The 27,755-nt window shown below is 40.0% G+C and overlaps 3 protein-coding genes across 62 annotated transcripts in view; 1 reads left to right on the top strand and 2 right to left on the bottom strand.

Annotated features, from left to right (window-relative positions):
* The window catches only part of STRN3 (striatin 3), a 61,984-nt gene extending 61,149 nt beyond the window's left edge, over nucleotides 1-835 (bottom strand). For 4 of the 20 annotated variants that reach the window (XM_086894478.1, XM_086894479.1, XM_086894475.1 and 1 more), the window contains exons 1-2: nucleotides 740-801; nucleotides 294-452 (exon numbers count right to left, since the gene is read on the bottom strand). In XM_086894478.1, coding sequence (XP_086750604.1) covers nucleotides 294-335 — 42 coding nt within the window. In that variant the 5' untranslated portion in view covers nucleotides 336-452; nucleotides 740-801. Of the gene's footprint in view, nucleotides 1-293; nucleotides 671-739; nucleotides 803-823 lie in introns of those variants that run through there. The other 16 variants (XM_086894466.1, XM_086894460.1, XM_086894465.1 and 13 more) reach the window with 7 other exon arrangements.
* AP4S1 (adaptor related protein complex 4 subunit sigma 1) lies at nucleotides 5-20,462 on the top strand. 4 transcript variants are annotated; one of them, XM_086894485.1, is made up of 7 exons: nucleotides 5-147; nucleotides 6,015-6,157; nucleotides 7,820-8,020; nucleotides 9,415-9,501; nucleotides 10,546-10,614; nucleotides 13,682-13,705; nucleotides 19,712-20,462. In XM_086894485.1, exons 3-7 carry the CDS (start codon nucleotides 7,883-7,885, stop codon nucleotides 19,838-19,840), a joined length of 447 nt encoding a protein of 148 aa, XP_086750611.1. In that variant the 5' UTR covers nucleotides 5-147; nucleotides 6,015-6,157; nucleotides 7,820-7,882; the 3' UTR covers nucleotides 19,841-20,462. The 4 variants fall into 4 exon arrangements, with proteins under 4 accessions (XP_086750611.1, XP_086750610.1, XP_023784940.1 ...); XM_086894484.1 differs by lacking the exon at nucleotides 5-147 and adding an exon at nucleotides 763-904; XM_023929172.2 differs by lacking the exon at nucleotides 5-147 and adding an exon at nucleotides 896-1,265.
* A 950-nt stretch (nucleotides 20,463-21,412) lies between these two features.
* Nucleotides 21,413-27,755, bottom strand: part of HECTD1 (HECT domain E3 ubiquitin protein ligase 1) — a 64,696-nt gene continuing 58,353 nt past the window's right edge. For all 38 annotated transcript variants that reach the window (XM_086894437.1, XM_086894424.1, XM_086894422.1 and 35 more), the window contains 8 exons: nucleotides 27,122-27,323; nucleotides 26,840-26,977; nucleotides 25,978-26,585; nucleotides 24,424-24,502; nucleotides 24,219-24,312; nucleotides 23,752-23,902; nucleotides 22,761-22,905; nucleotides 21,413-22,368 (listed from right to left, as the gene is read on the bottom strand). In XM_086894437.1, coding sequence (XP_086750563.1) covers nucleotides 22,231-22,368; nucleotides 22,761-22,905; nucleotides 23,752-23,902; nucleotides 24,219-24,312; nucleotides 24,424-24,502; nucleotides 25,978-26,585; nucleotides 26,840-26,977; nucleotides 27,122-27,323 — 1,555 coding nt within the window. In that variant the 3' untranslated portion in view covers nucleotides 21,413-22,230. The remainder of the gene's footprint in view (nucleotides 22,369-22,760; nucleotides 22,906-23,751; nucleotides 23,903-24,218; nucleotides 24,313-24,423; nucleotides 24,503-25,977; nucleotides 26,586-26,839; nucleotides 26,978-27,121; nucleotides 27,324-27,755) is intronic.

The raw sequence follows: 27,755 nt of genomic DNA on the forward strand, positions 1-27,755 counted from the left end.
CCGCGGCTCCGGGCGAGCGGCCTGCGGGGCCGGGGCCGCTCCGAGCCGGGCGGGCGCCATGCTACAAACCAAAATGGCTGCCCCGGGGAGGGAGCCCGGCTCGGGCCTCCGCCGGTACCGCCGCTCCGCCCGCCGGACCTCGCCCAGGTACCGTGTCCGGGCCACGGCGACCGGCTCGGCCTCGGGGGCCCCGCGGACCCCGCTCGCCCGGGCAGCGCTGCCCCCGCACTCCGCGCGCGGCCCGGCCCCCGGAGCCAGCCGGGCCAGTCCCAGATCGCCCTCGCCCCCCGTACCTGGAGCTCGGCCCGCTCCACCTCCCAGTGCGCCCTCTCCATCTCGAAGCGAGCCCACTCGTGCTGGATGTAGTGCAGGATCCCCGGGATGGTGTAGTGCTGGGGCCGGGACAGCTCGGCGGGGCCCGCCGCCTCCTGACCGGCCGGGGCCGCGGGGCCCTGGGGCTGCGGCTGTTGCCCTCCTCCTCCGCCGGCTCCAGCCCCCACGCAACCCCCACCCGACTGCAGGTTCATGTTCCCACCCGCCTGCGGCGGCGGCTGCTGCGGTCTCGGGGCGGCCGCCATCCCACCGCCTCCTCCGGCTCCAGGGTGCTCGTCCATTGTCTGCGGGGAGCCCTCCTCCTCGTCCCGCGGCGGGGGCCGGGAGCAGGGGCCGGGGAGGGGGCGAGCGGCGCTGGCTGGGGCGGGGAGGAGGGGGCGGGCCGGGCGGGGGGGCTGCGCCGAGCGGGTCCGGGTGTCAGCGCAGCGCGGAGCCGCCGCCAGCCGCCATTACAGCCCCGCGGCCCTCCCACCCTCCCACCCGGCCGGGCGGGGAGCGAGCGGCGCCTGCCGGGAAACGCGGCCTGGCCTCCGCCGCCTCCCGCGGCCCTACGCGCCTGCGCGGGAGGGAGGTGAGCGCCGCGCCCGGGGGAGCGGGACGGGCCCGGGGCTGGCCCGACAGACCTAGAGCTGGCCGTGGCTGCCGGCGGCACCCGGGCCGGTCGGTGTCGGGGCTGGCGGTCTGGGGCCCGGCCGGGTGGTTCCCGTCTGCCCCGGGTGACAGTCGGAGGTGGCGGCGAGGCTCGCCCCGCCACTCGGGAGTGCCGAACGCCCTGGGAAGAGTCGGCGGGAACGCGGCCAGGCCGGGGCCTGCGTCCTAAAGCGGCGTGCAGCCGGGTCCAACACTTCACTTTTTGAGACTCTGCGCGATTTAATGGTGCGCTGAGTTTGCTCCATAAGGAGGTGGTTTAGAAGAGATGTATTAAATTTATGGTATGTTTCTGGAAGCTGGCTAATTTCTGGTCATCTTCATGATAACTCGGTTGTGATGTGTGTAATGTATTCCCCCCCCCGAGGAGGACCATGTTCGCTATTAGAAACTATTCCACGTGAGGCTGGTTTTGCAAGAAATTGCTGGTCTATTTTATTTGGCTTAGTTTTATCGGTGATAGCAATGCAGTGTTTAAGGCTGTAGTTTGAATATGGTGAAGTTACCTCGGTTGCAAAATACTATTCTCCAATGTAATACTTAAAAACTATCGTCACATTCTATTTCAAATGATCCATAGGTCACTCATTTTAAGTAAGGTAGGTCTTTGGTTTTGCCTCTCTTCAAAATTTTTACATGCTGTACTCATTCACTACATGGGTAGTTTCCTAAAAAAGGTCTATCCTTATCAGACCTGGAATTCTGTTAATTACTGGAAAAAATTAATGTTTGTCTCAGTACCGGTGTTTCCTTTCTTTACCAGTCTCCCCTTAGGTGTGTGTTGATGCTTCAGTTAGTTCATCCAGTCCTTCCTTTCTTCTCCATTAAATCATTTCCTACTAAAATGTCATTGTCCATTCTTCCTGATTCCATACCGATTAGGCAATCTAAATCCAGCTCCTTTCCACCACAGCTGATTTATTTTCATTGTCTACTGACAGTTACCGAATCATTATTAAAAACTGAGACTTAGCTCATAACTAGTTTAACCTTTTGTTTAGCTCAAGTTGTCCAGGACATTCCTCATTCCTGAGTATATAAGAGTTATTGGAGTTTAATTCTGTTACTATATTCAGCCAGCATTTTGACAACAGCAAAGGAAAACGTTTTTATTCTTTCCTTCCTCCCTTGACTTCCCTAGACAATTAAGGTTGCCTTTTTAAAAAATCCCTGTCCTGAAACTGAACACAGTGTTTTATTTAAAAGCCACACAGACATACTTGTTTCATCTTTTTGACGAATTGTTTTGGGCACAGTAGTAAACTGGAATGCAAAAATTACTTTTACTGGTAAATTTAAAATAGTATGTTGTTTTATTAAAGCCTTGTCCACTGACACAACAAAAGTAGGAAGACCAAGGGTTCTGATTATGTTTGTGGTCTTCATTTGCTACATGGTTTTGTGCAATAAATCTTCAGGAAGCCCAATAAAAAAATAGTATTAAAAATGCTTTTTCCTGTGCTACACCTGCTTGTGCTTCGTGCCTGTCATTTGGCCATTTTAAAATTCACTAATGTTTTCATTCCAGTTTAACCCATTTTGTTCTACATTTGATGAAGGGCCCAGAGGGGAAGGCATATGGGGAGCGGCTGAGGTCACTTGGTCTGTTCAGCCTGGAGGAGACTGAGGGGAGACCTCATCACAGTCAATTTCCTCTTGAGGGGAAGAAGAGGGGCAGGCACTGATCTCTGTGGTGGCCAGTGACAGGACCAGGAATGGCCTGAAGCCATGCCAGGGGAGGCTTAGGTGGGATATCAGGAAAAGGTTCTTCACCCAGAGGGTGGCTGGGCACTGGAACAGGCTCCCCAGGGCAGTGGTCACAGCATTAAGCTGAGTGAGTGACAGGGTTCCAGAAGCTTTTGGACAGTACTCTCGGGCACAGGATGTGACTCGGGATTTTCTGTGCAGGGCCAGGAGATGGTCTCAACGATCTTTGTGGGTCCCTTCTAACTCAGAATATTCTATGATTCTACATTTCATACACAAAGTACCATTAGATCTCTACATCCAGAAAATCAGCTTATTTAGAGTTGAACAGTGCAGTACACTATTTGCCTATAGTTCTATCTAACATTTATTTTTAATTCTCGGTGAAGCAATTATGTAATATATGTAGTCATGCCATTTCTTCTTTGTGAGATTTTATCTCTTACATTCTAGCTAAGAGCCCTAGAATGTTGCAAACCTTTCTTAGACTGAAATAACTAACATACTACTAAATCTGTAGACATTGACTGGAGTGGTTTTAGTTTGAGACACGTGTCTGATTTGAATTACAGCTGTACTGCAAGTACAATTCAAACTTAGGTTGTGTTTCCTTTTCTTCAATATATTGTCAGATTATGTACAAGTATTGGTGAAATCTGTGACAAACTAAATTCAGTGCTTGTATCTATACCAGAGGAATAATTAAAATTATATTTAAAATATGCTTTATATTACTGCATGTAGATTCTGCAGGGTTGGCCTTGTGGGAGACTTCAGATCTTTTTATATGCAGAACAGGTATTGCAGGCTTTGCCTCTCTGTGAGGTCTCAGCTGTTATCTGAAAAGGAGTGTCACTCAAACAGGGACAAGTTACTTTGAGGTGTCTCATGTGGTTATGCAGCCTGCAGAGCCGACATGTACTGGAAGCAGCTCTCGAACCATGTCAGCCTGGCAGTGTGAGTCACACAGGCCAATCACTATATGAATTTTCTCTCATAGATACTTATCTGCAAGAGATACTTTAATGAGGATGAGATCTAACAGACCGTAACAGCTCATATTTAAATCACAGCAGATAAACTGTATGTCATCTGTATGCGTGCCAAATTATCCTTACAGAAGATGTATTTTGTTAGGGAAGTAAAGGTCACTCCAGAAGGTAATTTCTTTTGAAGGAAAGTTTGCAATTTCCAGACTTTTCACATCTTCCCCAAGCAATACTTTCTGAGGTTTTTATTTCTGAGGAGTCTTCATTCAGTGGTAGAGTTGCAAAGGTGTTTTGTAGATTGGCTATGCAGGAAGCATATACCACAGGCTGTTCTGGACAAAATTTCTAATGCATGGTTGACTGGGATGGAGAGAGTTGGATTTGACAGTCCATCAGGATCTTGATAGTCTCTTACAGTCTTTGGTTCCTAAGCACATTTGTGCAGATACTTGTTCAGTGACCTGGAATGGGAGAGCCTATTCATTTCTGACAAACAGCCTTCAGATAGTAATGTCTTTTCATTACTAAAATGAGCAAAATAATGGCAGAGATATGAAAGGCTTGCATCTTGTCACCAATTCCCTTGAACCACTTGATTCTGCATGCATAAAAGCATCATAACCAGTGTGTATGGGCATGGATACACACAGACATATGCGTGAGAATGCTCAGAAGAGTATGTAAGAGTTGTATCAGAAGAAAGGTTGCCAGCTTTTTGAGTACTGATTATTGATCATAAAAGGTAGCTTCTCAAATACAAAGAACTTGAAGGAATGGGATTTCTTTACCCATCAACATGCACAGATATGCTTTTTGGTTTTTTATTATATTTCACAGGTTTCCTTACATCCTATATATGCAAAACTCATTTTAATGTGTTTTCTGTATCTGAAAGCCAAGATGAAAAGAGAAGAAATAAATTATGTTTGTTAGAAACAAAACTCAGTCGTTTCCTTTTTTTGCCCAAATTTTGCAAGCAAATGCTTTTACTACTTCAAGTGATTTTTTTCAGAATTAATTCTAAAAGAAATGAACCCCGTAAGATATTTTAAACATTATTCTCAAAGTCAGCTATACTTGCATACTTTTTGTAAATTTTTACAAAGTTATTATTTGAACTTGTTAATTTATACCACTTTTTCTGCACAAAACTGCTTGTGCTGCCATTTATACAAACAAAGTTTCTGGTTAACATCTGGAAAGCTATCTTTGGGGCTGGTGGGAAAATACAGAAATAGCTACAGAAAGGATGGACCTGCAGATTCAATACCTGTTGATTGTTTTCCAATTCTATGAATAATAATTGTCTCATAAATTACAGGTAACACTTGAGTGCTACTATGGTTCTACCTCTGTTACAACATTATTGTTTTTTTCTTTTTTTAATCTATTCTGGATAAGAGCATTTGTGCAGATTTTTAAAAAACAATCTGGTCTAAATATTTTCATCTGTAAAACAATCTAGGCCATTCATAAGGATACATGGAGATAAAATAGTCATAACATCAGAGAGGGATTAAGCATGTACAAAGATTAGGTTAATAAAGGAATAATTAGGATTAGGAGCCAATCCTGCAATAGGATCATACGTATGAATTTGTCATATGTCTTGCTGTTACGTATTGCTTAGCAGTAACTCAAAGTACAACAGCTCTGTCAGTGCTCCTGGGATGGTTGTACTGTTCTCCCTGTCCTGTTCTCAAGCCCTTGGCCCTGTTCATAACTAAATGATTAAAATAGCTTGGATGAAAACAGAGAACTGTTAATTCTTGTTTCAGCAGTGCCAAACACAATGATGAGGTGTAAAACTAAGATGAAAAAAGAAAAGCTGTCTACGCCACTGTTATTATCTGTTTAGCATGGACAGACATCTTTTGCAGTTGGTCTCCTGTGCCTGAGCTTGCTTAAAACAATGGGCAGCATTTCTCATATTGCTTCTCTTTCATGCCACAGCTCCTTCTTAAGTAGCTTTAAAGTTTCATGTTCCTTCTGCCGTGAGGTTGGCTCTTGCTAGGGGGCCTCATTCTGAGCTGGAAGGAGTTGTTTGTTCTTGTCCTTCTTGGAAGGTTTTTATCAAAAACTGACTGCATCATCTTAGTATTTCAACTTTATGCTTAAAAATATTAAGATATATTATTGCAACTCTAACTTGAAGCAGTAATTAAAACAGAGTGTGAGGGGGAAAAAGAGCTATATACTAAACAAAGATTGTATATATGCTAGTCTTCCATTAAGTCATCAACGTCAGTCTACTTGCCATCCAACAGTGAAGATCCCATCATACATTTCTATCTGGGCCCTTTTTTTATTCTAATGACCTGGTTTGTTCTTCCTCAGAGACAAACTTGTGCTGATCCAGAAGCCCTGGGTGCAGTGCACAAGCCGTGTGCAGCCAGCAGCAGCACTGACCAGCACCCAGGATTCTGCTGTCGGAGCGACACAACAGAAGTGAGTGCCTGAGAGGGCTTCACGTGGAAGAGGTGAGAAAGCTCTGAGATTGTCATGATTCCAAATAGATTCTGTTGTCTTGAGGACTGATCCTGAGCTAACTGCATGTCACTCAACTACGAATGAATTCTCAGTATCAAGTCGAATTAATAAAAACATATTTGAAATTTCATGGGGAAATCCAGACTTCTTTGTAGATAGAGTAAGCCACAGTACACTGAGAAAAAGAGGGTTACTTCTTGAGATCCAAGTGGTGGTAAAAGAGGTGGCTTTTCTTTCAGAAAAGTGACCACTGTGAATCAGAAGCAAGCAATAATTAATGTCAGCACAATATTTTGGCCCTTGCTGCATCACTGGCATGAAAGATTTGTCACCCAGGGATGGTATATAGCCAGCTAATTCAAGTTGCTAATAATATGATGCAGCACCTGTGGAGCTTGCCTTGTATTTTTTCCCCCCTTTTTCTTGTCTACTTTAAGATACACTGTTTGTACTCAAAGAGCTACACTGTATTGTTTTGTGTATTCCTGATAGTTTTCTGTTTACACTTTGTCACAGAAGCTGAGACTTAAGATGCACCAGGTAAGGACAAGCTCCTCAGAACTGGAAAAAAAGGAATAGTTTTTGCAGTAGTTGTTGTATTTCCAGTGCACAAACCTTAAGATTACTTGAGTCAATAAATCTGGGATGCAAATAGAGAGTCAGATGGAAAACATTAAAGAGATTGTTCTCAGGCATTAAAGTAAATAACCCAGAACTTCTATTTCAAAAAATTACATTTGCAGCTTACTCTATTTTCATACTATTCAAAACATCAGAGATGTCAATTGTTTTGCAAGCAGATTCTGACATATGCTGTGCTCTTTTTAATGCTATTTTCCACTGTACATTGCATGTGGTATGTTTATATTCTACAGCTATATTTCAGTGGCATTGGGTGGCTTAATATTTATTTACATTGAGATAAAGCTCTTTTGAGTAATTAATGTGAATCAATTTCTCTATCTATTGAAGACCCACATTTAGTTTGCATTAAATGCAGAATTTACCTACGGCATCCGTGTGGGAAATCAGGTAGCTGCTGGTCCAGCTCAAGATATATGTTGATACTGCAGATACCCAAATATTTAGGAGTCTCTCATTCTGCGTTAAAGAAATGATCATCTGTTGTGGCCCATGCATTTCCCTTTGTCATCTCTCCATTCAATTTGTTATGACAATGGTATGAATGTAATTGTTAAATACAAGTCAGGTGGGAAAAAAGTGCTTTATAGGCAAATTTTGCTCTTAGTAGCTGTATAAGAGTGGTTTGGTATTGGGCAAATTTCTGATGTTTACAGACCAGTTAGCATGCAGGAAGAAAGTGGTAAGTAAATTTATGGTTATGAAAAAGTAATTGTTTACTCCTCTGATTTCCCAAATCCTACCAAGAATTTAATTTGATTGAAATATGAAAATTTTAAATATGAAAGCTGTTATTTATTAGGTAGTTTGTGACTAGTTGCATGGGGGGAAAAACTGAGTTTTTCCATGGGATGTGTGCAAAAGATCTGAGAATTTTTTTTTTTTCTTATGCTCTATGTTTTGGCAATAAACTCAGTCATAAATATATGCATACCTGGGCTGGATAGCTTTTAGGAAGGCTTCATTCCTATGTATTACTACTCTTTTTTTTTTTTTTTTTCTGCTCCCAGAAATACTCTTCTTGATTCCTGCACCCAAAATTGAAGTCTACCATTGAAGTCAATATAAAAGAAATGATAAAATTTTTTCTTATGGTAAACAAACAAGGTCAAACAAGACTGTCCAGGTATTATGAGCATGTAGAAATTAATAAACGGGCAATACTGGAAGCTGAAGTAATCAAAAACTGTCTCTCCCGTTCAAAGGATGAGGTAGGTTTTGTAGGTTTTATTTTATCCACATTTCACATCTTTCCTATTGATAATTCTGAAACCTATCAGTGTCTGTCGCAGGTCATTATTTCATTTGTACCCATGATAAAAAAGATTTAGGTTCTAGATTATGGGTTCAGTCAGTTGAACTGTTATTCTGTATTGAATAAATGTTTTTTTGAGGCTTACAGAGATTTTGGAGTTGTGTGTATCACTGTCATGAAGATTCCTCTTCTTTGTTTGAAGAAGCTCAGAAGTCAGGAAATACTCATTTTATCTTTGTATTGCTTGTCTGATAGAGATGGATGGGGGGATATTACTGTTTTGCCAGAAGGTAGAAGGCAGAGTAATGACAGCTCCAAGTTTAAACTTAGGGTAGAGGATTCCAAATTATGAAAACATTATCTAAAGCACAGGGCAGGTTTGGAAACACAGATTTTTAGGCCTCTGTATTAGACTCCTTTATTCAAAAAAAGTGTTCACGTCTTCTCCAAGAAAGTCAGAAAATATAGAAGTTGGAAAATTTTTTGTATGAAAGTTCAGATTTTCATTGCTCTCTTAATTAAACCGTTGGTTCTTTAAGAACAGCATCAAACTTTTGCAGATTGACTTGAATTAGAGGAGAAATATATGACTTCGATAGTGAATGAAGTTTTTTGGTTTGTGTTCTGAAGTCAGCTTCTTTACTTTTCATTAATGATGTGTGTTCTTGCACAGCACAGCACAGTGCACAGCACTCCTTACATACTTCATTCTAGGAAACATTCTTCTTTATTCTGCAATAAAAATAGCAGTTCTTGTAAGTCCCGTAGTTCACAGCTTTGGCTAAAGAAATGACCGTGTTGGTGCCGCTCCTGTGAGAGCATTTCCGAGCGCAGGAGCTGCCGGCGCTGCCGCTGCCATTTCGGGCTCCGGGCGGAGTGACGGGGAGAGCAAAGGCAGGAAACGGCGCCATCTCCTGGCTCTCTCCTCTTGGGAAAGACCTGCTAATTCACCACTGGATCTGGAATTTTCTCATTTCCATTTTTACATTAAAATATTGGTAATTTTTTTAAAACAGGAAAATTACCTTTAGGTCTCTTTTTGAAAGGGCTTGCAAATGAAAATTATGAGAAAGTAATGGGTGCTTTTATAACCCCAAACAAGTCACTTTAGTCCTGTGTGTTTCAGTTTTTCCATTTAAAAAGTGGTGGCACGTTTTCTGCCAGCAGATGAAAACTGTGGTGTAAAAGTTACCGTACTAAATTTCTTTCAAGTTAAAATTGATGAATCTTGGGAAATCCATGTTCTCTGTCTTATGAACTTGAAACCTCAGGCCTTTTGAGCAATGTCCTTTACACTGTTGTATGCTTAAATGGCAGCTGCTCTATTTGACTCATTTTGCTTCTGCCTAGTGCTCTTTCATTGAGTATAAGGACTTCAAGCTGGTGTACCGACAGTATGCAGCTCTTTTCATAGTTGTTGGCATCGACCAGACAGAGGTAAGAAATTATATACCCTCTTGCAATGAATGTTTATAGTGATTATCACAGGCTAGGCTCTTCATCCATGGAATTTTTCAATAGCAATTAGAGAATTTCAAGAAGTCATTGTAAGAAAAAAAAACACCAAAAAAAAACCCAACCCAAACAAACCAATCCCCTCCCCCCAAAATTTTTATTTCTTTGAAGTAAGAGAGGTAATGAGTGTTACAAAAAAACCCCAAAATACGTGTGCTATGTTTGACTTTGGTCTTTAGCAGTAGATTGAACTGTTACCATGAGGTAGTCTTCCTGAGCCCTGTACTGATTCTGCACTAATTTATGTGAGGTGGGTTCCTAAAAAAATGTTAACATTACAGCCGGGTCATCTGTCTCATCTGTGATGACTTCTCACTGTTTTTAATGTCCTTGGACAAAGAAAAAATTCCTATACTGTCAGCTACAAAGATGCCAATTTATTTTGTTTTTCAAAAAGGGAAAAAAGAAAGGTATCTGAAAGCTGACAAGTACTAATATTTCATTTGTTCAGGTTGCACCTGGGAGGCCTTAGTGTTTGCACTGATAACTGGTTCTCAGAAATGAACACAGCATTTACTGTTAGAGGCCTTAACAGGGTGGTGTGGAAGGTAGCTGCTGCCTACCACAGTATCTTCAAATCAGGCAGGCAATTTGGGACAAAGTGCCCAGCAGAGGCTGGCTCAGTGCTACAGCTGGCTGGTGTGACTTCAGCATGGGTAAGCTTAACCTAGTTAGCCATGTGTGTGATAGAGCTGAGCTGGGAGGGGTGGCACAAAGGCAGCAGGGGGCTGGCAGCAGCCCAGGGCAGAGAATCCACTGGCTGTTGCAGAGCTGCTCTGTGTGGCTGCCCTGAGCCTCTGCCCTGAGTGCTGCCCAGCTCTCAGCACCTCAGCTGGGCAACTACACGGCCTGAGCAGAGGGCTTACTGTGCTAGTGGCTTTTCATTCACCACAGACTGAATTAACACAAAGAATACTACTACATTTTGTAAATATTGATTTAATATTCAGTTGGTTTTAATTTCAGAATGAGATGGCAGTATATGAACTAATTCATAATTTTGTGGAAGTTTTGGACAAATACTTCAGCAGAGTGGTGAGTGAGACACTGAATTTGTTATGAAACATTTTTTTCTCTTTCAAAACTTTGGTGAAAGTGCCATTTCAGAGAATAAATCAGAGGAGAAAAATGTTTAATATTTTAGAATTTTAATAAATATTATCCCTGTGGGGAAAGGTAGTATGAGCTGATTTTTCAGAGAAGTAAAAGTATGTGTGGGTTATTAATTATCAGACAAGGAATACCAGAAATATTTCTGTTAGAAAAGCATGGGTTTATGGGGTTTCTTTGGGTCATATACTCTTAAATTAGCCATGGGCATTTTATATATTTTAAAGAAATAAAGAGATTTGACTTTGCAATTCCTATGCAATTTATAGCATTACATTCCCCAAATGAACTTTATTCATGATTAAGATGGTGTAAGCATGAAGCAGGGAACTGACATCACTCTCACTGAACAAGATCAGAGGAATGGAGCAAAAGAAACCTCAAAAACCAGTCTGTACTTGTAGACCCCATATTGTTGGCAGGCAACAGTGGATATCTGATAAAACAGCTATAATAGAGATAGTAATTTTGTTAAGGATTCAACATCAGACATGGCTCCACTTAAAATGACACTGTTCCTTTTGGTGGGAGAGTTTTTTGCTTGCTTGTTTTTACAAAGTTTGAAAATGCAGCATTGTAATTCTGTTTAGAAAATTTGCTATTTAATATAGGGTTTGTAATAATCTTGTTACAAAAAAATTGACTGCAATCATACTTTGGTGCAGTTTCAGTTAACCTTTGCTGAAATGTGTTGGCTATCCCTCTCAGAAAAGAGGGCTGTCTCATTTCCCCTGTAGTCCATGTATTTGAGGGTATTACACTGGTGACTGTACATACAAGGTATCAGTATGCAGGGTCTGTAACTGCTTCCCCAGCTCTAGTACCGTAGCAGGCAGGGCAGAGCTCCCTCTGTGAATTCAAGGACATGCTTGAAAAAGTCATCTGCACCCTTCACTGTTTAGATGCTTGGCAAATCTTTTAGGCTGTTATCTCAACGTCACCCCAGACCATTGAAACTGCTGCTACTAAGTATATCACTTTCTGACTGCACTGAGTTCAGAATTTCTCTTAAAATTCCTGATTGTAGTCTCAACCTAAGCAGTGATAACCAAGAATGGAATTAGATCTCGGCAGCACAGGAACGCACAATAAAATTTAGTCACATCTTATTTGTCTGATTGAGCTAATAGTTGCCAACCACCTCTCAAATTTTATTCAATTAAAGCAGAGCAAAAATAGATGTAGTTCTTATACATATAAATGTAGTGTATATATATGATCTGTTGACCACACATATAACCCAGCCACTGAGAGCTGTTAGAAATTTGCTGAGTTCATCATTCCAGAGGGGTTTTTTATTTTCTGTAGCATTTCGGGTTGGAGACTAGAGGAACCTAAAAGTGGAGAGCTAAAAGAAATCTTTGATGGTTCTAGTTTTAATATCATATAACACAATAAATGGCAGAGCACTAAGACAAGGGCTGCAATTCTAGCTGGTGTTTCTGTCAGTAACCACAGAGCAAGAAAGTATAAATCTGTACTTGTACAGATTACTGTTTAAGATTTACAGAATTTTAGCAGAATCCCAAATTATGATGATGGCAACAGAGACAGAACTCTGGGAAAGGAGAGAACATGTGTCTCTAGAAGGACATTTTGTCATCTATTATTTTTAGACCTGAGAGCTTTAAACATTCTCACGTACTCTATTTTTATCTAATGGAGTTTACAGAGCTTGAATTCAGATATGAGAACAAACATTAATGGAATTAGGGGGAAAGCTTTCAAAGTTGTTCGTGAGATGTAATTCTGAGTCCCCTTCACTTTTGTATTTTCACTACCCAGGAAAAATTCTGCACACTGTTCAGAATTCCAATTTCTCCAACTACTTTTTGATGCTGAGAACACTTAAACTGATCGTACCCTTAAAATGCAACTTTTGTGATGCATTAAAAACTTCTAATTGAAGAATGGCAGGGTCACTCAGCAGAGGCCTGTAGACTAGAACTACTCCAGTTTAGATGATCTGTAGACCACAAAAGTAATAGTAATTTTAGCAGTAATACCTTACCAGCTTTACTCTGCTTTAAAATCAGGTTTAGACCATGAATGAAAACTACTTTATCAAACTAAATTCTCTAGGTAGCAGGTAAAGATTGCCTCTTTTAATAGAGACTGGGGAATCTCCACCCAACTCTGTAAGATCTTAAGTGCTAAGGCTAAGTGATTAATTCTAAGTTTAGCTATTTAACTGAGGCACCTAAGTTAGAAATTTGGTCATCCTAAGCTCCCATTACTGGCACTGGAGACTGATGAGTATCTCGAGAACGTGAGTCATGCCTCAAGTGTGCCGAGTCAACTGGTGAAGATCCCCTTCTCTTCTGCTGACTGCAGAGAGACCACGAGGGCTTGTAACTCAGACATTTTGGTTAAATGAGTAATACTGCTTGGGGTAAATCCAAAAATAGAAGGAAAATTATGACTATATGAAGAATTGTGTTGCTGGCGCTGGAGAAGACTTAGAAGTGCTAAAAGTCCAAAGCTTGGAGTTGCCTTGCCTTCCCTAATACGTGCAGCCACTACCACAGCCATGGGTATATACAGTGTCTAGATTTTGCTGTTGAAATGATCTGCAGCAACAACTTCAACTGTGTAAACTTGGCATTCACATCCTGGTTTTGCAGAAGGAGGAAGAGAGAATATAGGGCCAGGACCACCATGATTACAGCTGCTGGTTTTCCACCCACTCACTCAGATGGCACTGACTATATTCAAATTGTTACTTGTAGGTGACCTCAGTGGGTTTTTTCAAGTAAAACATTAGCTTTGATTACAGAGACAGGTAACATATGTAAAGCAAATCAGTGTTGCAGGAAAGAGCATGTAATTGTCCAGTCCAGAAGAGAAATCTGAATCACTCTAAAATTTTCTATCGATATTTTGAAGACTTTCTTTATCCTTTGAAGGGATGTGTAATGTTTGGTGATTATGAGATCATCTGAGATAAGAGATCAAACTGTAACTAATGGCTGTCTATCTCTTTTCCCTGCAGAGTGAATTAGATGTATCCTTTTCAGTATCAGAAATGCATTTGTTATAGTGTGTATGTTGCAGTTCATACCATCCTCATAGCACTGACTGTCACTCAAGTCAATGCAGATGTTCACCAGTTTTGCACTTGGAGTAAGTAGCACCATTTTGGCACCTTCTGAAAGCATGGCTAATGTTCACATGGGTCACCTATTTAAATCCTCCATCATTAAGATAAGCCTGGTTCCATTTAAAATAAGACACAGAGACCTTGCTTTGAGAGGATGAAGTACGTGAAAAGATAATTCATGAGGAACTTTCAGGCTTAACTAGGCTTACTATTTTAAGCTTTCAGTTTGAGTTTACAATAAAATAGATATTGCAACTACTGTAATAACAACTGAACAATACTGTAATAACAACTCAATGTTACAGCTGTAATGTCTAGAGCCAAATAGCAGTACTATCTGTAAGATTATGTTTGCAGTTTGATCTTACTTCATGAAAACAAGAGGTGAGATTTAATTTCTGTATCTTTGGAGGAAGGGAAAAACCTGGGAGGGGAATATTTAGTAAATAGGAGTGTGCATTACCAACTTACTTGGTCATAGTGGAAAAAATACTGGAAAAGCTCATGTCTGATATGTCTCTCAACACCTATGACATATGAATGAAGTATGTAGTTTTAGCATTCAGAAAGGTACTTTTTTATGATACACATTTTAGGAACAATTTTACAATAAAACATTCTACTTCTATAAATGTACAAAATAATTCTCCCATTTAGGAAGAAGAGCTTAATTCTTAAGCTGAAAGGCTACCTAAAATAGTCAAATAAGATACCCTCCTTTTTTAAATGTAAAGCGGAGGTGTAACTAGGAGGAAGTGGGTTGTTCAGGACTGTATTTGTTTTTGACAACAGCTTGAATAGCTGACCCAGAAGAATAATTTGGACAAGTGCCTTTAGCTAGTATTGCAGTGCAAGAAATAAACCATCAACTTGCCTTTCATAATGTGAAAGAAAATATCCTCCCCTGCAATTGAACTGTTGCCTTTGCCAAATGCTCTCACATTAACTCTTGTGCTCAGTGCAGTTAGCTTGGATGCAAAGTATCTGCTGGAAGAGGTATCACCTGAAGGTCTGCAACAGTGAACACCAAGTAGTATTTACAGAATCTTTGTTTACAGGGTATCTTGCAAGACACTCTCGTGATTTCCTGAGTGGCTGGTATTATTTTTGTGTACAGATCCATAGGAAGTTTATTTTAAATGTGACAGTGGCTATTCTGTATAGCCAGTAGTGTTTACTAACATGAAAAAAAAAATAGCAGGAAGTGACAAACTCAAAACCCATTTGAAACAGATCATAATTACTAAGGCTATTCAGCCACGCACCAAGCAAAGCCCAGTTAAATCCAAGGGCTGAGCCTATCACACAACTGAGATGTCCCTGGAGCCCTCACCAAGCCTGTAGCACATGCACTGGTTCTTGCAGCTCCCAGACATTATTCCAGTATTCCTGGCAATGCAGCTCCATCAGAGGCAGAACTACAGCTTTCATTTAGGTCCACACCTGAATTCATCCAGGACATCCACACTGTAGCTCATGTCATGGTCTCTCTGGAGTCTGATGTCAGGAAGGGTGCCTTGAGCAGCACAAGGGACTGAGTCTGATCTGGATCCTTCCCAACAGGATTTGTACATCATGTTGGTATGTATGACATTGATGCTAAACAATGCACAGTTCTCTCATGTTTCTGCAAAAATGAACACAGAATACCTATTGGCTAAGTACTTGAGAATAGCCAGCTTTTTACAGAAGCTTTCACGTGTCAGTTGTGAACCACTTAGCCATTATACGATGTTCATTTTCAAGAGTCAGTTGCACACTTAAAGAGTACATAAGCTGGAATGACCTATCATTCCTAAAGTTGTTTGGATTGTTTTTAAAATATCAGTAAGGAGTGTTGTTAGGCCAGCTGAATGAACAAATACTGAAATTGTCTTCGGGGTGTTGTGCTCTAATGTGTAAATAGTACTGGATAAGCTTTCCTTTGTCTATAAAATAAGTGGGAGGGGTTTTCTGTAGCACTAAAACTCCAGCTTGGGTGGTGTAGGAACTATTTTCTTGCTATGATGAGGACAAAAGAGCCTATAAAAACACAAGTGTTAGAACAGCAACTTTAAGGAACAAAACGCTGGTATGTATGACAGTTTCTAAAATTACTTTTATAAATAGAAAAGTTACCTTTTCTATTGCTTGAACTGGTGAAGCAAAGCTTGCTTGAAGACACATTATTAACTTCTAGGGAAACAGATATTTACACTCCCCTTGTGGGAAGGGAGAGGGTGACAGAGTGCTCTAGGACTAAGCATCTGAAGAATGTTGTCTTGATCCAAAAAAGCCATGACATTCCATTGCAACTAGCTGCTGCTGCTCCTCCTAGGATAGATAAGAAGCTTTGATACAGGGAATACTTCACGTGAATCAACTATTCTTCAATTCCCCGTGGGATAACACTGAGGATACCATGCATTTAAGGAGTGAGAAAATTGAATGATGAATCTATTTTGAGAATTTATAAGAATACACTTCAGTTGTACTGTAACGTAAGTGGGTGAAATGGAGACCTATAAAGACTAGCTTAAAATTAGCTTCTAGAATTTCACAGAACTTGAAGGCACCTTTGTCTCCTGTTTAATATCAGCATAGTTACTTGACGAATAAATGGTCAAAAAAGCATTTCACAGGTTTCAGTGCCTTAAACATGCCTGCCATTAGATAGGCTAAAGGCTATTGAAAGTGAACATTGGCAAAATAAGTCAGAATGTGTGAGTCTAGACTAAATAAAGAAGCAACTCCAGCTAATCTCTAGCTGAGGATGAATGTACATGATGGAAATCAAGGGCTGTATATTCAGTAGCAAACCATCTGCCCCATATGTACCTGTACTGTAATCTACAAAGCCTTTGTTTGTGTTCTTGGGTGTGTTCTGCGATCACAAGGTGCACTTCAGCATCTCTGAAGCCTGGACACACCCTTGAATTACTTGCCTGTAAAAACCTGAGATCTCTTAAAATGCCTCCATATGAAGAAGTTATTTATTACATGCAAGTCCTAACTATGCCTTTTCCACTTCTTTCCTTCCCCTCTTCCTGCTCAACTGTCTATATATAATGTTTTGGGAAAGGAGACCTCTTACTATGCATTTGCCATAAATACTCTGTGATAATAGAAAGTACCATTAATGTCTTTAAGAAGAGGAACTCTTTAGGTTACCAACAGCCAACATAACATTTAAAATACCAATTGTGTAGGTACCATTTACTTCTGCTGCTTGGTACACAGCCTCTGCAGCACTGCCAGAAATTGGGAAGCCAAAGCCAGGAGGGCTTATCTTTGCCCAGGCTGGCATGCAGAGATGAACATGTTTTCCTCTGCATTCTTGTTTTTCAAAGTCCTGTTATCCTTTGCATGGATCTATTGAAAGTCCCTTAATGTTCTTTTTGTGGGCAGCCAAGATTCTTACTGGAAGCAGGACCTTAAATGACAGCTCTGGGTGGAGCACATGGCAGTGCAAACACCAAATACAGCTTTTTCCTGTTGCCAGCTGCTCAAACTGGTTTGCTTTGCTGCTTCAGTTGGGTGTGGATCTATGACTCCAGGGCTTTAAACCCTGAAATTTGGGGTCACTTGCCAAACAAGTAACAGGTGAGGAGGATGAGCCTTGCTAAGGATCAAATACGTATCTCTCCGTGGGCAGGTCATTCAGACATGAATGGCTGAGCTGTGTTGGGCAATATGTAACCATAAAGCATGGGTGAAACCTAGAGGAAAGGGAAAAGAGCCAGGCTTGCTCCCTGTACAGTCCAATTGTTTGCCAAGAACAGTGTGGTGAAGGGAGGTGGGATGTTGGGTTGAGGGTAGAGGTTAAAGAATGCTTTGGGACCTTCCAAAATCAAGTTGATGCAGAAGTCATTCCACTTTTCTGCAGTGGAGTAAGCCTGTTTGGAAATAACCTGGAATGGCCTGCAGGGAAACTGACATCTCATTGAACTACATTGAGAGTGGAACAGCTCCAAGATTTTTATTGGCGTGGGTAGAGTTTTCCTTTGACATACTGTCAACTCTTCTAGAAATACAGCAGGGGAAAAAACAGTACTAGATGTGATTTAAATGTTTTCCTAAACAGGATGATGCAGAAAAATAAGATGGGAATGGCAGGTTGCTGCATCGTCACTGATCCTGGTTGATTAAGTCATCTGGGTTTTAGAGTTTTGGACTGCTAGAGGAACTAGTCCATGGACTCTGGCATGGGAACTGGGGCAGTGTGAATCAGTGGTAGAGTGTAAAAATTAAAAGCCAGGAGGAGTTGGCTTTCTCACTTGTTGAAACCTGAATGGAATGTTATCTAATTTCCCTAACAGATCTTGTAGCCCAGTGCAGAGCAGTGCCAGAGGTGAACTAAGTAGCAAAACAGCTGTCTTTCTAAAAATTCCCACATTGCTGTAATAAAGAAATCCTAACTTCTCAGATTAAAATATTTCTGTAAAGGCTGATTTACTCAATAAGTTTATCACAGTAAGAAATTTGTCTTCAATCTTTGAACTGCCAAGCCAAGTAAAGCTACCACCTTTGTCTCTGGTACCACAAAAATGGTGACTGTTTGACGTTTTAAGGACAGCACTGCCCCTCAGTATCAAAAGGCATGAGTCAAATTTTTAGAAACAATGAGGGCCTATGGTCAGATTCAAGAATCTGACTTCAGGAAGAAGTCTGGTATTTAAAAAATAATTTAGAATTAAATTAGGTAGTTAAGTTTAGATCAGCAAATTAGAAGCTGTCTGATGAACTATGGCCATCCCCAAGGCCCTGTTGACAGCTATAGTTTCCCACCTAGCAGTAACTAGTAGAAAAGGTATTTGGGGACCTGAATTGTGCTACTACACATACCTCGACATGCTGTGCTCTTGGTGAAGCAGAACACGACCTCTGGAGCTGCATTACAATTGCTTCCCCTTATAGGCAAATACACCGTAGCACTGAGTTCAGCCCATAGCATTCGCAGCAAGGAGGAACAAATACATAGATACCTGGCTCCTAAGCTGTTATCATTTGCAGTTCAGAACTCACACTGCTCCAGCTCTTTGGCAGAGCAGTAGGGCTGACTGCCAAAACCAAATCCTCTGGCAGTCAGGAGACAGAGCAGTCTTCTTCAATGCCTGAGTCATGTTCAAAAAATTAGACTGATATTTATCACACTGAGCAGAGGAAACAGCTAATGCCTTCAAAAACCTGATTCTTGCAACTCCACTGATTAGCAGGCAAGTCCACTAACATAAATACAAAGACTACAGCAAAACCAAGGCTGTCTTCCTGAGTTCAATTCATGGTGTCATAAATAGCAGAATGGGAGAGAAGGCACTCAAGAGACCCTTCAAAATGGAGGGAAAGTACTGAGAGATGTATTTAGCAGTTACTGTTCGAAGACTTGCTAGCTCCACTGCAGCAGTCCTCAATACATGGGCAAGATTTAGAAGGTACAAAATGAAGGCAACGCAAATCTGTTGTGCTCAGCATAGAACACATGTAAAGAGCAGCAACAGGTGGAGAGTAAGGCAGATAAAGGGTTATTCATGCTCTGTGTATGTATGTCAGTGAGGCATAACAGATGCACCCAGCAGGCTGCTTTGCTGTGCCCGTTTCCATTTCAGGTTCTGGTGATAAATGGCAACATCCGAGTCTTTTTTCACAGCCAAACCCTTGGCAGTTGTTCAGTGGATGCACTGGACACTCATGTCTGCATGTATGCACTTGTGTGTCATGAATGCCAACCCCTTCATACCCCTGAAGGCCTGCCATCGTTTTGAGATAGACGCTGTTAGATAAAGTTACTGTTTCGCTAGCTTTATTAAAATAATGGTAAATAAACTAGCATAAATTAAGAAATACCTATTTTTGCAAAATTTTATTAAAAACTTAGGTGCCTACGATTTTTTTTTAAATTATCTTCACATTGTTCAAAATACACTTAACTTGAAATGTTTCTAGATCATGTTCAATTTGGACAGAGTGCACATCATTTTGGATGAAATGGTGCTAAATGGTTGCATCGTGGAAACGAACCGGAACAGAATTCTTGCCCCTCTGTTTGTGCTTGACAAAGTGGCAGAAGGCTAGGAAGATGCAAGAGTGACTAAGGTGTTTTACAAAAGATGGCAAAAGCATCAAGAATGTGCCTATAGCAGTTTTCTGCTGTTGCAAGACTGACTCACACAACATTCAAATTAGTCGGAAAATATTTTCCATTTCTTTAATGTGTACCCAATGGGAAAGATACAGCTAAACATGTGGATGCATTCAGATGTAGCTTCACTGATCCAGCAGAAACATTCCTAGAATGGTCAATAATTTTAAAACATTTTGAGGATGAAGAAACTTACCATCTACCACTTTGAATTATGTAGTATCATGCCAGACCTAGAAGATATAAAACATAGAAATATAAATTCAAACTGAGTTTCAGTCCTTCCCTTAAGCATCAGCTTGATTTATTTTCATACAAATTTACAGTTAATAATAGTTCTGTGACTTTTATGCCCACTTTTTAACTATAGTCATCCTTCATCAAAAAGCTGTTTTTTTCATCAAAAAAAGGTTTCCCTCCCTTTGCAATGCAAGTCATGGACACAAAAAGAAAAGTACAGATGTATTAAGTATTTCTGCATACTTTGCAAGCTGTAACTGGAATAATTTAGCACTTAAATATTATAATATTAATAAAATATAATTAAAATCGGAATTTAAATGCTCTTTTCTCATGTTTGCTTCATAAATTACACAAAATCTTTTCTTATTTTGGCATACCAGGATATTTTTTTTTTCTTGTATACACTATCTATTCATCAAAATTAAAACTTTTACCAAAGATGAGTAATAATAGATATGCAAGTTCTCAGGACCAGGTAGGGATGGAATGAAGTCTCCCTTCTTGAGCAGGAAGATGTAGCTATGCTAAGTTGCATTCCCAAGCATCCAGCATGCCGATTCACACTGCACATGGCGCTGTAAGTCAGGGGACAGTTGGTAATCTCAGCTCACTTCCACTTACCTTTCTAGAACTTGTATCTGCATCCTTCTTCTTAACCTCCAGCCCAACCCTACATATAACCTGATACTGAACAAGCATACTGTGTGTGAAAGGACACACTGGCCACATCAATACCACTTAGAAACCATGGTCTAAGGAGCAAAGAATGGTGTGTGAGAATAATCCACAGGGCTTTCACACAGTAACATGCTTATCAAAACAAGATGATGTTGGGACTGGAGTAGAGTTGCATAAACCTGGACACAGGTGTTTGTCTGAAGCACAACAGGTACAGAAGTGGGCAGGATGGTGGATATTCCTCTCCAGTTCTGCATTAGGGAAAATCCAAGAGACAATGCTGTAAAGTCCTACAAACAATGCCATGAAAAGAAATCTAGCACCAACCTGATGTGCATGTGCAAGGCAGAGTCTTTTGGCAAGCTCCTTTCAATAGTAGCCTGAGAAAAGGTTGTTACCAAAGATGACTGGCACAAAGCAAAACTTAGTTCCACTTACTCTGAAAAGATTTGAACACATAGATGAATTTGTGAGATTAGTAGTTCTCTTATGTAGTTCTTTGAAACCTTCATAAAGGCATGGCACATTGTTCAGAACATGTGCAGAGATTTAGAAAGTACTAAGGAAGTATTCAGAAGAGACAATTTTATATGTTGCAAACATTTTAATGATTACTTTTGAGCTTACACATTGGGTGCTTTTTTTTTTAAACTTCAAACTGCAACAAGTTAAATAAATGTTTATAATATACAAAGAAAATACAACCGAAAGTAAAACTTGCTTTAAGTGTGCCTTGCACTAGGAACCAGTGTTTTTTAATAGCTTTATTGTTGAGCTGCACAAACACACTTAAGGATTTGATCTTTATAGCAGGGCATTTGAGAAATCAAAATATATTCCCACTTGAAAGAAAAAGAAGAAAAAAAAAACCAGTTGTGCATGATTATACGCAAAAACCCACTAAAATACTCCAATAGTGCAGGCACCATTAAAAAAGAAAAGGCTGGAGATGCCCATTAAGTCTAAATTTTAAAGGAAGCAAGTTTCTGACCAGTTAGCTTAAAGCCAGCAAAACAGGGATCAGTGATGGCAACCGTAGTGTACAGGGTATTAAAAGACAAACTTTACACAATACACTGTTAGAAATTTGTATCAGTGAACACTGAAAATCTGATGATCTGTTCTTTGGAACAGTCAAACAGAAACACCTTAATTTCCAGTTGTGCAAGCCCTTGAAGCATCACACAGTGTTCTGTGCCAATTTCTTGCTGGCTGTGTAGTTACAAGGATTTATTTTGTCATTAGCAGCTAACAAACATTCCACATTTTCCTAAAGCCTCACAGGTGAAAAAAAGGCAAGTCTCGTCAGAGCACAGCGTGGAGATCGTATTTTTTGCACACAAACACAAGAGGCTTCGCTAGTATCAAAAACACTTCCACGTGCCAGGCTGCGTGCAGCGGCTCAGTTGAGATGGAAGCCTTTCTCCATGGTAGCAGCCAGCAGACGCTCCCTCATGATCTCCTCAGAAGAATACTCAGGCAACTTTAGGTAATGCACACATGTATTCACAGATGGATAACTTGCATCTGTAGCATCAACCTGAGGAAAAAAGAAGAATGTTTACTGCAGTTGTTCACAGCACTCAGTATGAAAGATAAAAGCTGTGAAGTCCTCTAATTCATGGCACTTGCTACATACCTAACACTAGTTGTCAAGAAACAATAGCATCAGCAAAGCTACAGGCCAATTTATAAATACACTTGTTTTATATGTACATTAATTCTTTGATATTTAAGTATATTAATTATATAAGAAAAATATATATACATATATAGTATCAGAGAGTAGACCTGAAACAAGAGGTTAGTACCAAAACCTTAACACAGTGCTATAAATTAAATAACTATAAGAAAATCATCACTATTAAAGTAGAAGCTCTTGCATTGCCAAACCAAAACAGCTGGTTTAAAGGGTGCCAGGGGCTGCCGTACCTTGCGCACAACAGTGAGCCGGGGGTGGAGGTTTGCTAGCCCTCCTGGTGGGAGTGTTGAGCAACCAGTGGTGAACTGCAGAAAAGCCTTCCTCTCATCCGAAGACATACCACACAAGACTCTCACAAACCGAAGGAATCCAGGGCTTTAAAATAAAGTAAAATAATTAGTTCTGATAACACTACAAGAGAGAGTTAAATTTCTCTTAACACAGTAGAATTACAATCTTTAGTCATGTTTAAGCAGACATTGTAAGATTCTAGGGTCTATTGAGTATTAAGAATAAAACATCCTTAAATAAAAATAAATAGTCTTTAATCTCCTTGCAGAGTATCACACAAAAAAATGTAGGTACACAGTTATCTTGGTGTGTTATTTGGGTATCTTGCATTTGAATGCGTATGACTGGGTAAGGAACTAGAGCTCAAACATTCCAGCAGGCTAATTCTAACACAGGTCCCGAAGTAATTTGTATGTTATTGCTACCAAGCACGACAAGCAGCAAGAACAAATCCCAAACCCAACAAACCCGAAAACATCGAGACCACCTTCTGATAGCCAACCACCAGTAAGTATATTTGTCCCCTGCACACTACACTTTCATTTTTAATTACATCTCAAGAGAAAGGAGTAAGAAATATGGGCAAAGTAACAACTGTACATGGCCATAAAAAGTTATACCTACTATCAAACATGAGAATAAAAACTCTAAAATCTATTTTTAGTATCTGTATTACCTGCCTTTATGTTTTCACTAGTTAGTTGTATTGGAATAATTTTTTTATCTTGTCTCATCACAAAACTATCAAGTACCTTGTAACCTCTCTGTTGTAACACATGGTGATTTCATGTAGTTTTAGACAATCACTTACTCTTCAGTGATCACCAGTTTCATCCAATTTGTCATCTTCATCTAATGAACATTCTGGACATTCTATCACTTAAAATGCTCTTTTAGCTACTCTTTTAATATCACTCAAAATAAAAGTACCTATCTCTTGTATATCCCAGTTTGGGTTCGGTGTAATTGATGATATCCTCAGCTGCCCAAGAAGGTGATTGATTTCCACAAAGAATCATCTGAACCTCTTCATGGCTGAAGGAACTCAGCTTCTCCATTGGAAAGACTCTATTGAAGCCATCTTTAATTTACATAAGACACAGTTATAAACATGAGTCCAAATAATGTTTATAAAATAATGTCAGCATTTAAGTTCTATTTTAGTTAAACCAGAACCAATCAGTAGTTTCTTAATTAAGGTAAATAGAACATCTTCACAATTAAAAACAGCATAACTGATGCAAAGGTGTTCTGAAATTAGTATCTTGCCTGTTGCATTTTTAAGTAACAAAAACGTTTATTTTTGAAAGCCATTTTATGCCACCACTTTTAACCAGCATGCCCTAAACACCCATTATTCCATCTAACTGCATATATGCTGTTATATTTACAATTACCTCTGAAGGCCTCCATTTGTTTCTGTATACCAGTATGCATGCAGAAATCAAACATGAGATCTACATACTCCTCTGCATTATCCATTGTTACAGTCTGCAAAGACAGTAGATAAATACTGTAAGAATTCACTGTTCATTGAAGTTAGTGTTGAGACAATAAAAATTTAACTGCTGGTTAAATTGTAAAAGTAGGTTATTTCCCTACCTCATCTTCACCACCTGGCTTGAGATCCACAGCTGTAAACCCATATACTTTGGATGAAGGGCAAAACTGAAAATTTAAACTTCAAAATACAAAGGTAGTTAATAATTGAAAACAAGTCTGCCACTGCTTTTGTAAACACACCAGATTTACAACCGGACACACCCAAAAGCACATCACTGGATTACAAACCATTGTGAGTGGCTCACTTTGAACCTCTGCTCATGTATATACAAAAGCACAGAACTACAAACAGTAATGAACTACAAAGATAATATGTGTTCAAACATACGATATGCAAATACATATTCTCACTCTCTACTTATTTGGATTTGATAACCACTGAAAATTTCATACATTTGATATCTTTAAGCTATCATTAAGCTATCAACTTCAAAATTACTCAAAACATTTAATTTAGTTCATAAATTCAGAAAAATAATTTCCATTGAATTCCAGCAATAACCATCACAGAGCCACTTAGCCTGTTAGGCACTTAGGCTCTTCAATAGTACTACTTGCTTTCTCTCTGTAACAAGCCACACTAAATTTCACAAGCCCTCTGAGAATATAAAGCTGTTACACATCACTGACAGAAGGGCTACAAAGATGGGGAAGGGTCTAGAGAGGAAGTCAGGGGAGACCTCAATGCAGTTACAGCTTCCTCTGAAGGAAGAGGGGCATGCACTGATCCCTGTGCGGTGACCAGTGACAGGACCTGAGAGAATGGCCTGAAGCTGAGTCAGGGGAGGTTTAGGTTGAATATCAGGAGAAGGTTCTTCCCCCAGAGGGTGGTTGGGCACTGGAGCAGCTCCCCAGGGCAGTGGTCATAGCACCAGCCTGGCAGAGTTCAAGAAGTGTTTGGACAACGCTCTCAGGCACAGCGTGTGACTCTTGCAGATGGTGCTATGCAGGCTGATCCTTGGGGGCTCCTTTCAGCTCAGGACAGTCTGTGATTCCAAGGCTATCAGTAATTACTGAACTCTGACTACACAATTTTTGTGGCACAATATGATATCACAAATAATCCATAATATTAATAGTAGAAAAGCTGTTGTTTCAAAGGAAATATTTAAAACTAGGAAGAATGACATCCTGGCATGGGTTTACACAGGGATGAGTATCTTTCACTGTTACGAAAATCAACACATGCTCTGTTTAACATGGATTCAAACAGTGCACTAGGAACACAATCTGAAATGTCAATCTGTCCTCTTCAAAGAACTTTCAAGTTTTCAAATATCAAGTTATCATGGCAAAGAAATTACTGAATCGCCCTTCTCTTAAAGCTATGATTTTTCAAGTATTTGTGTTTACAAGTATTATGTTTTCAGAGTATTACATCACTGCAGTGTAGCTACATTTAAGATTAGGAAACTGAGCAAGTGAGAAGAGAAAATCTTCAAACCAAGGAAAAATAATATGGCTGCATCTCTATGGATTCCCCCTTGCAATGATGCTACTTAAAACTAAGAAATCTTCAGTTGTAATTATGTGTTAGATTCTGTCTCTAGCACAACACTGTTTGCCTACCTATAAATAAATATGAAAACTTACCCCAAATCCTCTATGCTAAGAGGAGGCCCCGAACCTGATGGATTCTTCAGCATTAATTCCTGCAGTTTAGTGTTCTTTTCATCTTCCGACAGATTTTTGTTGCTTAAAATTTGACGTCTTTTAATTGCAAGGTCCTTAATTTCTTTCAGAAACCTAGCTCTATGTGGGTTTACTAATTCAAAGTCTTCCCATGTCAAAATTCCATTAAACCAGGCAGGAGGCTTAGGTTTTGGTGGATCAAGAATGAATTCTGATTTGGAGTCCTCTTCCAGACTTCCTACTGACAAGGAATCATGTCCTTCTTCTGTAGAAGCCTCTGACTGACTTTCAGTACAGTGCAAGTCTCTGTCACCCCTTGATTCATATATCAACTTACTCATGTTACTTTTAATGTCCCCCATACACATGAGTTTAAAAAAAGGCTTAGAAATGGGTAAATCCACAAGTCTATTGTCCTGAATGCATTTAGCCAAGAAAATTCCAAGGAAATGAAAGAGTTTGGTTATTCTTTCAAGTTCATCACTATCTTGTGGGAATGGTGCTGTAAACAGTCCACATGATCTCTGTACATAGTAGCCAGGCGGTTTCAATCCACCTCCAATATCAACCTGATTTAAGAGACAGACAAAAAAAGCAGATGCAGTTAAAGGTGGATTTAATTAGATACCTGCACTGTCTTACTTCTTATACTCTACTGCTCTGTCAAAAAGAGAAGAACTAAAACACGAGCTGTGGACCAGAGTGGTCATTCTTGACCACAATGACTACCTGCTGTATGAACATGTGTTCTTCCTTCCTGGATGTAGCTCATTTTTATTTTTTTTATGCAAGTACTCAGTTTAAAATACAAATTAAAATATACCTGACGGGACTCATCATCTGGAAAATCATCATCACAAAGCCAAGCTCCCAAATCTGTCCTTTGAAATTCTGCTGCCACCAACGCATAAAATTCCAAGGTAGGACCCAGGCCTGTTCCTTCCTCCCCTAAAAACTCAACCTAGAAAAACATAAGGAAAGTTAATAGTGAAAGAAAATCCTACTGAAACATTCAGCATTGGTTTTGGAACAGGATATTCAATATCCTGTCCAGTACATTAGAAACAGCTATCTAACCTCGCTCTGCTAGGCAGATATGCTTTACCTCTAGAACAGATTTTCTGTCTGCATGAATCTGCATGACATTTTCTGCCCATTCCATCAAGGATTCACCTCGCGGAACTTTCACTCTTTCATGTTTGAGGCGTCCAACTCTGAATTCTCCTGGATCATCACGTCTCACTGTGCTCGTGGTCCTTGTCCGTTCAACAGTGGCTTCACGTCTGTTCTGCAGCCATACAATTGCTCTGGAAAAAAACAAACACCAGTTGTTTAAAATTTCCATGTCTTTCAAGTTTTCATGAAAACTTGAAAGAAGTCACCAATAAAAACTCACTTGTTAAGTACTAATTGCCTTCTAATTTTTTTTAGACATAAACCAAACTAAACTATTTGTCAGCCTGAAATGCCCCAAGATATGGGTTTCTTCATATTTTATGAAGTCAAAAAACAATGTAATTTCTAAAATAAGTGCCAGCTTCTGATAGTACAAATGAAAATATACAATTCTTGATCTGAATTCCTATAGTTTTCACATTACAGTACAAAGGACAAAAAGTAGCATTTACTGTAGAAATTTTAATCACAGATGCTCAAAACTATTCACAGACACATATTTCACCTTTCATTATATACCATAAGACAGCTTCACATCACCCCTATCATACTGACCAAGTTTT

The sequence above is a fragment of the Cyanistes caeruleus genome, chromosome 6 (assembly GCF_971803275.1).
Source record: "Cyanistes caeruleus chromosome 6, bCyaCae1.hap1.1, whole genome shotgun sequence".
Classification (NCBI taxonomy): domain Eukaryota; kingdom Metazoa; phylum Chordata; class Aves; order Passeriformes; family Paridae; genus Cyanistes; species Cyanistes caeruleus.